The 15317-nt window shown below is 40.7% G+C and overlaps 1 protein-coding gene across 16 annotated transcripts in view; it reads right to left on the bottom strand.

Annotated features, from left to right (window-relative positions):
- Window positions 1–15317, bottom strand: part of LOC131514169 (adenylate cyclase type 10-like) — a 57369-nt gene that overhangs the window by 26862 nt on the left and 15190 nt on the right. For 14 of the 16 annotated variants that reach the window (XR_009262963.1, XR_009262961.1, XR_009262962.1 and 11 more), the window contains 7 exons: window positions 6960–7165; window positions 6613–6703; window positions 6434–6522; window positions 5643–5834; window positions 4842–4963; window positions 471–547; window positions 182–371 (listed from right to left, as the gene is read on the bottom strand). Coding sequence is in view for 13 of the 16 variants with exons in the window: in XM_058733844.1 (XP_058589827.1) it covers window positions 182–371; window positions 471–547; window positions 4842–4963; window positions 5643–5834; window positions 6434–6522; window positions 6613–6703; window positions 6960–7165 (967 nt within the window). In the remaining 3 variants the exon portion in view is untranslated. The other 2 variants (XM_058733841.1, XM_058733842.1) reach the window with 2 other exon arrangements.

The raw sequence follows: 15317 nt of genomic DNA, 5'->3' as shown, positions 1-15317 counted from the left end.
TAGCTAAGAGCTAAACAAAAAAGCTAAAGATCTCAGACACCAAACCCTCCTCTTATGTCTCTTATTCCAGCAAGCCAGGACTAGAAGCATCTTCCTTTCTAGTTTCATACAAACACTGGTTATTCCTATACCCTGACTGTGTAAAAGAGAGGAGAACAAACTATCACATAATGACACTCACATACATCTTCTATGGCCAAGGTATTCATACATCTTCCCCGGGTTGGAGATGTTTTTCATCATTTTCTCTGGGAGCTTCTTGAAGTTGTAAGCAGGTAGCATGGATCTTAGATATGTTACCTCATCACAGGACACCAAACCTGGATAAGCAGTTATCATTCTGGCCACAAGGCTCACCTTTGGGCCAATAACTGTGTCAGGGAGACAGTAAAGGATAGAGAATTTTTGGACCACCTCCTCTACAATCATCCCCTAAGTCACAGAGGTAACAGGCCAATGTCCTATTCTACCTGTATATTCGTGTCTTGCTACTGCCCCAATCACACCGCAGAATACTGGTCCATTGGTGATACTGATGGAAACAAGCCTGGGGATCGGAAAAGCGACAGTGGGTAAGTACAGTTAGAAGCCTCCAAGTCAGGCACTCGATCTGTCACTCCTCAGATCAAGATGTCTAGTTTTAGAGCTCAGAATAGAAAAGGTCAGAGACTGCTGTCCGTCTACATCATATGATGCATACAAAGTACAAAGAAACAAAATAGTCCCCGTACTCAAGGAGTTTTAGTCGGGGAGCTATTATCAGTAGAAAAACTAAATAAAAGTACCTTAGATCTGTTAGATCGTTTATATATGTTTTATATGTTTTTTGAAGTACTTTCAAATTGATTACCTCATCTGATCCTTTGAGGGGTAATTAACAACAAATACGTGAGGTATGCAGGGCAAATACTTTAACCCCATTTGGCAAACAAAAACAAAAGCAAAACCCACAACTGAAGGAGCTAATTAACTTTCTTAGAGTTACATAGCAGGAGTCAATAGTAGAGTCAGAATGAGAACTCAGGCCTCCTGACTCCTAGACCAATGTTATTTCCTCTATACAATGCTGCCTCAAATAAAACTCCAAAATTAAAAGTAGATCAAGAGGTATCAGTACAGGGTTAATGGATCAAATAATGCTAGAATGTCAGAGTAAAGGAATAATCAGAAGGTCAGGCTGTTGATGGAAGCCTTCCAGAAGCAAACTAGTCTTTGGAATGTATTTTAAAAATGAGTAATATTTTCTCATTCATTCATTCATGCATGCATGCATAGGTTCATTCATTTAACAAGCACTGAGAAGTATGTATAGTACCAAGAACTGGCCTAGGTGTTTAAAATATCTTGCTCTGGAAAAGTTTAGTGTTGGGCAGAGGGAGGGTGGTAGAAATTGAGGGAGGTAAAGAGACAAATTTATAAGTTAGCAAGACAAATACTACATATTAGAGCTCAGTACAGCAAATTAACAGCAAACAGAATGGATGCATTAACTCACACTAGAGAGTTAGAAAAAGCACTCAGAAAGGAGAGGACATGACTGGACGTTTAAACTGAAGTACTGCCAAAGTGGGGCAACAGCATTGCATCCAATGGGGAAAGGCAGAGACTCTGAAAAGCTTGCTGTGTTTGTGCAAAACGAAGCAGTTCAAGATGGCTACAGCACAGACAGTGTGTTGGGAGTAGGGAAAAGTGAAGGGAAAGTGGTCCTCCCTATGCCAGGGATGGGGAAGCACTAGACATATGAATTATTTAAAAGGGGGACATATACTGTTTCAGGTGAAGCAAAGGCTCAAAGGTGGCAAATTCATACAGCAGCAAGGGAATAATCAGATTTTCTTGATGTGAAAATTTCATGTGACAGATAAGATAGGCAGATGGACAAAGGAGGGTACAATGAGGCATAAATTAGTTTCAAGTTCAATCCACATATAAGCCATTTTCGCAGAGGCATGAAAAGTGGCAACAATGCTAACATTATTGTCTCCTATTCCATCAAAACTCTCCTGCCTTGCTCTAAGGCAGGATTGAAGGCAGGATTGAAGACTCTTACCTGGGCCCATTGCTCAGGGTGGATAAGAGACACCCAAGACAAGAACCAGGCAGCTGACTCTGCTGCCACAGCAAGAGTAAGACTAAACATCTGATGTTTCACCATGCTTCCTTGGTCTGCAATGCCCTTTCTTGCTTTCTCCAACTGTTGAACTCCTTCCCTTCTCAAAAGTTGCCTGTATAGTCAAGATTTCTCTGAGACCTCTAGGGAAAACTAACTCTTTCTTCCCAGAGCACTTTGCTGCAGCTCCTATAGCATTTTATTCCTGCACTTACATTTCAGGTTATTAAAGTTAGTTGTTTACTTAGTGAAGGGGGTAGTGTCTTATTTTTCTCTACCTCCATCACAACTAGCACAGTGCCTGGCTCAAGAGTAGTGTTCAATGAATGCTTGTTGAATGAATGAGTTTATGAATGAGGTAAACTCAGCTAATTAACAAGGCTGTGGGAACAAAGCAAGTAATACTTTTCTCACTTGGTCATTTCTTGTATCTTTCTACTGCACTTTAGAATCCCCCCTTGTTCTTCCTGGCAGTCCATATTCCTTCTTCCTTTTTAAAAAGAGATTCTTCACTGATGAAAAATACACTCTTTATTCAACATATATAGAGATGAATAAAGAGGTGCTGAAAAACTATAATGATGAGATTCTGAGACTCACTCCCTGAATCTCAAAAATACCCTGGAGAAATAGTCACAAGCCAGAAAACAGAAAAGCCTGATCAATCATAGGACTCAGAGAATCCTCTTTCTTCTGTAAACGAACTGAAAACTGAAGGTGTTTCCTCGGTTAGAAAGGGGAATTTAGATGACCTGAGGTGAACAGGGTCATTGAAAAAGGAGACATGGAATGTGGTTCTGGGTCTGGGTGAGGCTGATGTGATGCAGAGAGGCATGAGCAATAGTATTCATTACTGACGACATCACACAGGCAACCCTGAGGCTACATCTCTACACTTGAATTTCAGGAGAAGGCGGCAAGCTTTAGCATCTTGTTAGTGCAGCATTTCCCAAAATACGCTCCTCAGAACATTCATTCTTCTGGATGTTTATAGGTCTTTCTGGAGAAAAGTGGCCATCAGGTAAATTTGGGAAATGTTGATTAAAACAAAATATAACAAATTTCTTTAAGTCTACCCAGAACCTTTGACGTTAATTTATATTGTGAACCTTTAAGAAGGAAATATACTTTGCGTATCTTCCCAAACATATTTGGCCATGAAAATCTTCTTTTCATGATTTACTAAGGAACTAATGTTACTAAATTAGTAATTACCTTCAAGGAAAAAAACACAGACCTAGGAACCAGCTTTCAGGCTCTGGTATTGTCAAGCTATGTGGCTTACCAACATAACCTCTGGATCTTAGTTTCTGGATTCTGAGTTAAGAAGAGATCATCATCACATGAAATGAACTCTCAGATTCTATCTAGCTCTTAAAATCTACTATATTCTAAAATAAATAAGACTGAAAGCATAAACTAGGCCTAAGAAATGACTATCTCATTCAGGAGTAAGGGCCAAGGGCAGGACTCTTAAAGGCCACAAGCCAATGTAAAATTCAAGAGCACACAAGGACCAGCACTAGAAGCGATGGCCCAGCACACCCATACTATAGAGATAAGTGGGAAGTGGGCCGTAGGAGTATCTGCAGATCCCATCAAGTTTAAAAGAAGTGCCAACACATATCTACCTTGGGCTAAGAGTTTGACTATCTGTGAAGCAACCTATGTATCTTTCTTATTTGTAAAATAAAAAGTTGGGTCAGATAATTTCTAAGTTACTACTCAGTACTAATATTCTATAAGAATATTATAGATATTATAATGCCTCTACAATGGTATCACATTAGTAATATATACTATGCCTTTTGGAGAGTATTTGCCTTTTATAAGAGGCAGCTGTGAGGTAATGAAAATGACACAAGATTTGAGGACAGAAGTTCTGGGTTTCATTACATGCTCTGCTATATGCTAGAAACTCCTCTTCTGTGGCCTTAGTTTCCTCATGTGTGAAAGAGGGATAAAAAACATTCACACTGGTAGCATATACTAAAGTATCCTACAAATGTTGGAGCACTATACAATTTTTATGCATTTTTGACTCGATGTTAATATTAAAAATAACTTTTCAAATCTATGTATATACCTTCCTCAGAGCTTTCTATTAAAAAAAAAGTCATCTGAAAAATTCTAATCCACATTGTTATAGTGTGACTAGTGGAAAAATGGAATTTTCTTTACCTTCACTGGGACAAGGCTTTTGTAGAAGGTGGGAGGGGGGTGGATATGCAGGTGGGAGATCAGCTCAGTGAGAATTCCAGAAAATTCAGTGGGACTAATAAGATTGAAAGCCAAGAAGGAGAGCATTAACCAGTAGTGGTCCCTTCCTATCTTGGTAATTGCCCCACAACTTCTCTTCCCACATCCCTCCTCCCTGTAGATAGGCAGCCTTTGTTCTACATTCCCACCACATACAGATATATTATTTGTATTACACTAATTTGTACATTTGCTTCTTCCTTTGCAGTGTTCTTGAACCTTGCTAGGTATATTCAGTTCCTCCCCCTTTTCCACCCACCCCATTAGATGGCAACTTATCTTCATTTTCCCTGAGTATCTAGTACATAATTCTGTACCTAATGATTTCTTAAGAGATCTTATTTTCTGACTTCCCTTAGCATGCTCCCTCCCTTTTAGGCAGATTCTGGACACTCTCAACTCCTGCTACTTGGTACTCCCTTCTACCCTGGCTGAAGAGCCCCCTGGGGCCCTGCGCCACCTTCCTCCTTACTTGGTCTCAGCAAGCTTCTCCCAGCAGAAGCTGAAGATGCTGAAGGAGCTCTCCAGGGCATGTGCGCACTCATCTGGCTTCTTATCCCCAGGAAGGCCAAAAACACAGAGGAACATGCAGCCCTGGGACAGACGACGAAGAAGGAAAAGAAAAGTTTACCTGGGGAAAGACTACGGCTTGCCACAACTGCACCAACTCCCCGGAATGAAGCCAGAGCCTTTCCCCACTGGTATCTGCTAGGAATGGTGAATTCTACAGGATTCATGAAATGGACACTCAGGGCCACATCAACATGGAGATTAAAAAAAGAAGAAATAAAATCTTGATTTAACTAACTATTCAAAGGACTGAAACTTAAAACACAAGAAAAACTGATGCCCAGAACTTTTCAAAAATTCCATTTCTACTGTATGCCTTGAGCTAAGTCTACCTGCCCACGTTTTATTCACCTATAATGTCCTACATTATGATACTGCTCTTTTCAAGCTCCTTGATTATCAGAAATATCTGATTACATTTACTTTACTAATAGAGGCAGAAAAATATTCTTTTGCTCTGACAAAGATTTTTCAACTAGAGTTGAATGGAAAAGGATATGGAAAGTAATTCTCAGGTACCCTGAAAATGAAATTAACTAGAACTTCCCATTCCTAAACTATTATTAGTTGAACTTTCAATGTCATATAGCTTGTCACAAAAGAAAAAGCAGGGAATCTGACTTACATGCGTGTTATGCGAGATACAAGACTATTATTCCTCCCTCACTTCTAATGCTGATGGGTCAAGTTTCCTTGTACTTACTTTCTCAAACATAAAGATCCGGCTCAGCTGGCCACCCCCTTTCTCTATGACTGTGGAGATGTACAGGGCAGCCTCCTGGATAAGATGACACAAATGCAACACCCATGCTGACTTGTGGAACTCTAGGCTGACCAAAACCATAGTCACGGTACGGAATTCGGATACATACTCCGTAGGCTGCCCTTCATCAATCTGCAAAGACAAAGTGAGTTATCGGGCCTGTATCTTCAACTCTCAGTACCATGTTTAGGCATTTAAATCCTATATTCCACGGTGAGTATGAGAAAAAAAACTTACAGACAAAAAACTTAAAATTCAGGTTTGAGAGGTATAGAAGATGTACCAACCAGTACACTTGGAATTAAAACTGACTTTAAACCTAATTTACTGATGAAATCTGCCAGGATTTTATGTTTTCTTTACATGACTTAGTTTGATATGTCCATTCTATTAGTCATTGTATCACTTACTACGGGATTCACATAAATTCTATATACACAATCAATGCATATTTACCAAGCATATACTCTCTACCCTGTTAATAATGTACTAGCTTATAGAGGGACAAACTGAAAAACAAATATGGCTTCCACTTTCCAGAACTGAGAAATCTGAAGTGGTAGGACATGTCTTCATAGTAACTGGTACAGACAGGGAAATCTGCTGGCATTACCATGGAGAGCAGGAGATGAACTGGATCAACATGAGAAGGTCATCACATATAAATATACACTTGTTGACATAAACACACACACACAGTCTACACGATGACTCAAGAACTAGAAAATAACCTTTTTCAAAAGGTTTTTCATTATGTGCTTCCGCAGGGTTTGTTCAAGTGCAGAGTCTGGATCCAAATCCAGGGCAGTCCTTAAAGTATCTGAGAAAAGGAAAACAAAATGTCTCCAACCACACGGAAAATTTAACTTTAAACATTTTGGGCTTGGGTAAAAAGGACCAAGTAACTTACCAGCACTTGTCTGGTAATGTGGCAGGTAATCGAGGCACTTGTCAAAATGCTCATCAAAATCAAATGCGTCAATGATCCGCATATCTCTTAACTACAGAAAGGAAACTGCTCAATTATGTGCCCAACCACCAAATGGATCACTGATGCCATTTCCCTTTTTTATCATTTATCTTTCCAACCTTATTGTTCTGCTCTATCTTCCTGGGAGCATATCCCCCACCTCCCTCCAAAACAGAGTTCCAATGGTCATTGGTTTGGTGAAGCCATATTTGACCACCACCAGAGCACTGCCCTGTGCAGTAGAAGGGCCTTTTCAGGATGTGCAATGGATGGGACCAGCCTCCTACCTTCACAGCTTCATCCTCCCTCATGATTTCCACTTCAAACATGTACTGCTCACAGAGCTTCCAGCAGTTCCAGGACAGGACAATCTCATTTGCCTGAGCCAAACGCTGAGCTAACTGGACATCATCTACATCCTGCCCAACCAGCAAGAGGTACTGTCGTTGCTCATTTCCAACAATAACCTGGGAGATCTGGCCTGCAGACAGACCTATCCAGAAAAAAAGAGACAAGTGGTGAACAGCCAAACTTAATTGGAAAATCATGAAAAGGATGGGTCTGGAATCTTCACATTGCTGTATGCATCAAGCCAATCTTGTTATTGCAGAAATATTGGGTGAGCTTACCTTCAAAAATATTACCTTGCCCCAGATTTCCTTCTGTCTTAAGCACACTTAGAGATATTCAAACAAGCCCGGGTTGGATGGGGGAAGAAGCAAGAGATCCTAGGTCTCTCAGAGTCTTCTCTTTAAATTGCTTTTGTAATAATCAGTTAGGTCCTGATGGCAGAGACCATATGGTTATGCTCAGAAACTGCTGCCATGGTGACCATACCATCCCTCCTCAATGTGTAATCAGGACTAAGTGAGAAGACAATCAGTATTTTACCAGACTTGGGCTTTGCCATACACTTTTATTCTACCTTCTGTTTTTCTTACCCTAAGGCATTTCTTACTTGCTAATATAGCTGAAAAACTGGTTTGCTTGCCAGGGAAAAAAAGGACTATATCCAAGTTAAGTCTGCTCTTAGCTAAGTTATCCAATCTTTTTACTTTCCTTCTTTTCAAAATTTTATTTAAATTCTATAGTTAACATACAGTGAAATATTACCCAGTCTAGGCTAAAATCAAAGGGAAAATAGTTTTAAAATAATAGCAGAGACATATACTTTTGGCCAACATGGCTTAACAGGTCATGAATTTAGCATAATGTCTGGAACAACTAAGAAACTAGAAAAAACACACAAAGCAACACTTTTCAAGATAATGAAGGACAATGATGCCTGAGAGATGGGGAATAAACAAGGTGAGCTTGTTTACCTTACTGCAGCTTACTGCATGGAAGAGTTTCCAGGACATCTCAGGGTGGGGAATCCCAGGTATAACCCAGAAGACTCAAGTTAGGGAAACAGAGCTAAGAGTCTGAGGGCCAAGGTGGCTAGAGTTCACAGGGCATTGTGAGTACTGGAGAGAAGTGTACATAGAGAGAATTCCAGAGACCTTTACCAGGTCCCCCACAAGTCTTGAGCTGAGTACTAATGAGTGCATCAATGTGAGGAAACTACCTGAAACCAGGGAAAGAACCACCTGAAAAGATTAGAAGGAACAATCCCCAGTATCGCACAGGGCTTGCCTAGTCTCACTGGCCATATTGTCAAACTTAGTAATTCACAGGAGATTAGGTGTAGTACTCAGAGGGGTTTGCCTCAGCAATGGGGCAAAACCAGCCCTAGACTAAACACTGCTCTGGTCCCATTCAACAAAGTTTAAAAACAAAAGAAAAAAAAATCAAGCTAACCACATCCCAGAATAATGCTCAAGAATATTTATAGAAGTATAAAAAAAAAACCAGCACCCAACAAGGTTAAATTCGCAATGTCTGGCACCCACCCAAAATAACCAGGCATGCAAAGAAAAGGAAAATATGATCCACAATGAGGAGAAAAATCAATCAATCAAGCCCAACCCAGAATAACACAGATGAAAGAATTAGTAAATAAGAAAAGTAAAAGTTATAACTATATTCCATATATTCAGGAATCTAGAAAAAAGACTAAACAAGTTTACTAGAGACACTGCAAAAAAAAAAAAAAAAGTCTATTCACTTGAAAATACAGCAATAGGAACTATCCAAAATGAAACACAGGGAGGGGCGCCTGGGTGGCGCAGTCGGTTAAGCGTCCGACTTCAGCCAGGTCACGATCTCGCGGTCCGTGAGTTCGAGCCCCGCATCAGGCTCTGGGCTGATGGCTCGGAGCCTGGAGCCTGTTTCCGATTCTGTGTCTCCCTCTCTCTCTCTGCCCCTCCCCCGTTCATGCTCTGTCTCTCTCTGTCCCAAAAATAAATAAAAAACGTTGAAAAAAAAAATTTTAACAAAATGAAACACAGGGAGAAAAACGAGAGAAACAATGAATACAAAATCAGTGAGTTGTAGGACAATTTCAAGCAATCTAATATGTGTGTAACTGGACAGAGGAGGAAGAAGAGAGAACAAATTATTTGGAGAAATAATTGTAGAATATTTTCTAAATTTGATAAAAACCAAAACTGTATACATCCAAAAATCTCAATGAGCCACAAGCACAAGAAAAATGAAGAAAACTATACCAAGGGACATCATAACCATATTACTTAAAACCAACTGTAAAGAAAAAAAAATCATAAGAGAAACCAGAGGGGAGAAAAAAAGAAACAAAGATAAAGATGAAAGCATATTTCTTATTGGAAATGCTGCAAGCTAGAAGATAGTAGAACAACAATTTTAACATAATAGAAAAAAATACCCAGCAACCTAGAATTCCATACCCACTTTCAAAAACCGAGGTGAAATAAAGATTTTTTTTTTTTTAGACATACAAGAGCTGACCCACCTCTTGCAAACCCATACTATGAGAAATGTTAAAAGTGTTCTTCAAACAGACAATAAGTGTTAACAAAGACATGGACAAATTGGGACTCTCATACATTGCTGGTGAGAAAGTAAAACGGTGCAATCACTTTGGAAAAAAGATTAGCAATTTCTTAAAAAGTTAGACCTATATCTACCATATGACCTAGCCCTTTCACTTCTACATAGTATATTTACCCAAGAGAAATAAATGCATATGTCTACTCAAAGACTTGTACACAAATGTTCATAGTAGCTTTATTTGTAATTGCCAAAAACTGACAACCCAATTGTCCATCAAAAAGTGAATGGAGAGATTTCAGGAAGATGGCGGCTTAGAGGACACTGGGCTCACCGTGCACCCTGCTGATCACTTAGATTCCACCTACACCTGCCTGACTAACCCAGAAAACCACCAGAAGACTAGCAGAATGGAGTCTCCGGAGCCAAGCGCAGACGAGAGGCCCACGGAAGAGGGTAGGAAGGGCAGTGAGGCGGTGCGCGCTGCACGGACTGGCGGGAGGGAGCCGGGGCGGCCCCCCGGCCAAGCAGAGCCCCCGAGTCTGGCTGGCAAAAGCGGAGGGGCCGGACGGAGTGTGTTCCGACAGCAAGCGCGACTTAGCATCTGGGAGGTCATAAGTGAACAGCTCTGCTCGGAAAGCGGGAAGGCTGGAGGACAAAGGGAGGGAGAGTTGCTGAGCCCCAGGAGGACAGAGCTCAGTTTGGCGGGGAACAAAGGCACTTGCCAGCGCCATCTCCCTCGCCCATCCCCCAGCCAAAATCCCAAAGGGAACCAGTCCCTGCCAGGGAACTTGCTCGCTCTGCGCAAACACCCAATGCTGTGCTTCTGCGGAGCCAAACCTCCGGCAGCCGGTCTGACTCCCTCCCGCTGCCACAGGGCCCCTCCTGAAGTGGATCACCTAAGGAGAAACGAGCTAAGCCTGCCCCTCCTGCCCCCGTGCACCTTGCCTACCCACCCCAGCTAATACGCCAGATCCCCAGCACCACAAGCCTGGCAGTGTGCAAGTAGCCCAGACGGGCCACGCCACCCCACAGTGAATCCCACCCCTAGGAGAGGGGAAGAGAAGGCACACACCAGTCTGACTGTGGCCCCAGCGGTGGGCTGGGGGCAGACATCAGGACTGACTGCGATTCCGCCCACCAACTCCAGTTATACACCACAGCACAGGGGAAGTGCCCTGCAGGTCCGCACCACTCCAGGGACTATCCAAAATGACCAAACGGAAGAATTCCCCTCAAAAGAAACTACAGGAAATAACAACAGCCAATGAACTGATCAAAAAGGATTTAAATAATATAACAGAAAGTGAATTTAGAATAATAGTCATAAAATTAATCGCTGGGCTTCAAAACAGTATAGAGGACAGCAGAGAATCTCTTGCTACAGAGATCAAGGGACTCAGGAACAGTCACGAGGAGCTGAAAAGTGCTTTAAACAAAATGCAAAATAAAATGGAAACGACGACGGCTCGGATTGAAGAGGCAGAGGAGAGAATAGGTGAACTAGAAGATAAAGTTATGGAAAAAGAGGAAGCTGAGGAAAAAAAGATAAAAAAATCCAGGAGTATGAGGGGAAAATTAGAGAACTAAGTGATACACTAAAAAGAAATAATATACGCATAATTGGTATCCCAGAGGAAGAGAGAGGGAAAGGTGCTGAAGGTGTACTTGAAGAAATAATAGCTGAGAACTTCCCTGAACTGGGGAAGGAAAAAGGCATTGAAATCCAAGAGGCACAGAGAACTCCTTCAGACGTAACTTGAATCGATCTTCTGCACGACATATCATAGTGAAAATGGCAAAATACAAGGATAAAGAGAAAATTCTGAAAGCAGCAAGGGATAAACGTGCCCTAACTTATAAAGGGAGACCTATAAGACCCGTGACTGATCTCTCTTTTGAAACTTGGCAGGCCAGAAAGGATTGGCACGAGATCTTCAATGTATTGAACAGAAAAAAAATATGCAGCCGAGAATCCTTTATCCAGCAAGTCTGTCATTTAGAATAGAAGGAGAGATAAAGGTCTTCCCAAACAAACAAAAACTGAAGGAATTTGTCACCACTAAACCAGCCCTACAAGAGATCCTAAGGGGGATCCTGTGAAACAAAGTACCAGAGACATCGCTACAAGCATAAAACATACAGACATCACAATGACTCTAAACCTGTATCTTTCTATAATAACACTGAATGTAAATGGATTAAATGTGCCAACCAAAAGACATAGGGTATCAGAATGGATAAAAAAACAAGACCCATCTATTTGCTGTCTACAAGAGACTCATTTTAGATCTGAGGACACCTTTAGATTGAGAGTGAGGGGATGGAGAACTATTTATCATGCTACTGGAAGCCAAAAGAAAGCTGGAGTAGCCATACTTATATCAGAAAAACTAGACTTTAAATTAAAGGCTGTAACAAGAGGGGCGCCCGGGTGGCTTGGTCGGTTAAGCGTCCGACTTTGGCTCAGGTCATGATCTCACCGTCCGTGAGTTCGAGCCCCACGTCGGGCTCTGTGCTGACAGCTCGGAGCCTGGAGCCTGTTTCAGATTCTGTGTCTCCCTCTCTCTCTGCCCCTCCCCTGTTCATGCTCTGTCTCTCTCTGTCTCAAAAAAAAAAAAAAAAAAAAAGGCTGTAACAAGAGATGAAGAAGGGCATTATATAATAATTACAGGGTCTATCCATCACGAAGAGCTAACAATTACAAATGTCTATGCGCCGAATACCGGAGCCCCAAATATATAAAACAATTACTCACAAACATAAGCAACCTTATTGATAAGAATGTGGTAATTGCAGGGGACTTTAACACTCCACTTACAGAAATGGATAGATCATCTAGACACACGGTCAATAAAGAAACAAGGGCCCTGAATGATACATTGGATCAGATGGACTTGACAGATATATTTAGAACTCTGCATCCCAAAGCAACATAATATACTTTCTTCTCGAGTGCACATGGAACATTCTCCAAGATAGGTCATATACTGGGTCACAAAACAGCCCTTCATAAGTATACAAGAATTGAAATTATACCATGCATACTTTCAGACCAGAACGCTATGAAGCTTGAAATCAACCACAGGGAAAAGTCTGGAAAACCTCCAAAAGCATGGAGGTTAAAGAACACCCCACTAAAGAATGAGTGGGTCAACCAGGCAATTAGAGAAGAAATTAAAAAATATATGGAAACAAACGAAAATGAAAATACAACAATCCAAATGCTTTGGGACGCAGCGAAGGCAGTCCTGAGAGGAAAATACATTGCAATCCAGGCCTATCTCAAGAAACAAGAAAAATCCCCAATACAAAATCTAACAGCACACCTAAAGGAAATAGAAGCAGAACAGCAAAGGCAGCCTAAACCCAGCAGAAGAAGAGAAATAATAAAGATCAGAGCAGAAATAAACAATATAGAATCTAAAAAAACTGTAGAGCAGATCAATGAAACCAAGAGTTGGGTTTTTGAAAAAATAAACAAAATTGACAAACCTCTAGCCAGGCTTCTCAAAAAGAAAAGGGAGATGACCCAAATAGATAAAATCATGAATGAAAATGGAATTATTACAACCAATCCCTCAGAGATACAAACAATTATCAGGGAATACTATGAAAAATTATATGCCAACAAATTGGACAACCTGGAAGAAATGGACAAATTCCTAAACACCCACACTCTTCCAAAGTCAATCAGGAGGAAATAGAAAGCTTGAACAGACCCATAACCAGCGAAGAAATTGAATCGGTTATCAAAAATCTCCCAACAAATAAGAGTCCAGGACCAGATGGCTTCCCAGGGGAGTTCTACCAGACGTTTAAAGCAGAGATCATACCTATCCTTCTCAAGCTATTCCAAGAAATAGAAAGGGAAGGAAAACTTCCAGACTCATTCTATGAAGCCAGTATTACTTTGATTCCTAAACCAGACAGAGACCCAGTAAAAAAAGAGAACTACAGGCCAATATCCCTGACGAATATGGATGCAAAAATTCTCAATAAGATACTAGCAAATCGAATTCAACAGCATATAAAAAGAATTATTCACCATGATCAAGTGGGATTCATTCCTGGGATGCAGGGCTGGGTCAACATTCGCAAATCAATCAACGTGATACACCACATTAATAAAAGAAAAGAAAAGAACCATATGATCCTGTCAATCGATGCAGAAAAGGCCTTTGACAAAATCCAGCACCCTTTCTTAATAAAAACCCTTGAGAAAGTCGGGATAGAAGGAACATACTTAAAGATCATAAAAGCCATTTATGAAAAGCCCACAGCTAATATCCTCCTCAATGGGGAAAAACTGAGAGCTTTTTCCCTGAGATCAGGAACATGACAGGGATGCCCACTCTCACCGCTGTTGTTTAACATAGTGTTGGAAGTTCTAGCATCAGCAATCAGACAACAAAAGGAAATCAAAAGCATCCAAATTGGCAAAGATGAAGTCAAGCTTTCGCTTTTTGCAGATGACATGATATCATACATGGAAAATCCGATAGACTCCACCAAAAGTCTGCTAGAACTGATACATGAATTCAGCAAAATTGCAGGATACAAAATCAATGTACAGAAATCAGTTGCATTCTTATACACTAACAATGAAGCAACAAAAAGACAAAGAAACTGATCCCATTCACAATTGCACCAAGAAGCATAAAATACCTAGGAATAAATCTAACCAAAGATGTAAAAGATCTGTATGCTGAAAACTATAGAAAGCTTATGAAGGTAATTGAAGAAGATATAAAGAAATGGAAAGACATTCCCTGCTCATGGATTGGAAGAATAAATATTGTCAAAATGTCAATACTACCCAAAGCTATCTACACATTCAATGCAATCCCAATCAAAATTGCACCAGCATTCTTCTCGAAACTAGAACAAGCAATTCTAAAATTCATATGGAAACACAAAAGGCCCCGAATAGCCAAAGTAATTTTGAAGAAGAAGACCAAAGCAGGAGGCATCACAATCCCAGACTTTAGCTTCTACTACAAAGCTGTCATCATCAAGACAGCATGGTATTGGCATAAAAACAGACACATAGACCAATGGAATAGAATAGAAACCCCAGAACTAGACCCACAAACATATGGCCAACTAATCTTTGACAAAGCAGGAAAGAACATCCAATGGAAAAAAGACAGTCTCTTTAACAAATGGTGCTGGGAGAACTGGACAGCAACATGCAGAAGGTTGAAACTAGACCACTTTCTCACACCATTCACAAAAATAAACTCAAAATGGATAAAGGACCTGAATGTGAGACAGGAAACCATCAAAACCCTAGAGGAGAAACAGGAAAAGACCTCTCTGACCTCAGCCGTAGCAATCTCTTACTCGACACATCCCCAAAGGCAAGGGAATTAAAAGCAAAAATGAATTACTGGGACCTTATGAAGATAAAAAGCTTCTGCACAGCAAAGGAAACAACCAACAAAACTAAAAGGCAACCAATGGAATGGGAAAAGATATTTGCAAATGACATATCGGACAAAGGGCTAGTATCCAAAATCTATAAAGAGCTCACCAAACTCCACACCCGAAAAACAAATAACCCAGTGAAGAAATGGGCAGAAAACATGAATAGACACTTCTCTAAAGAAGACATCCGGATGGCCAACAGGCACATGAAAAGATGCTCAACGTCGCTCCTTATCAGGGAAATACAAATCAAAACCACACTCAGATATCATCTCACACCAGTCAGAGTGGCCAAAATGAACAAA

The sequence above is a fragment of the Neofelis nebulosa genome, chromosome 6, assembly GCF_028018385.1.
Source record: "Neofelis nebulosa isolate mNeoNeb1 chromosome 6, mNeoNeb1.pri, whole genome shotgun sequence".
NCBI classification, from domain to species: domain Eukaryota; kingdom Metazoa; phylum Chordata; class Mammalia; order Carnivora; family Felidae; genus Neofelis; species Neofelis nebulosa.
The sequence above is the reverse complement of the archived record's forward strand: the minus strand, read 5'-3'. Positions and strand labels throughout refer to the sequence as shown.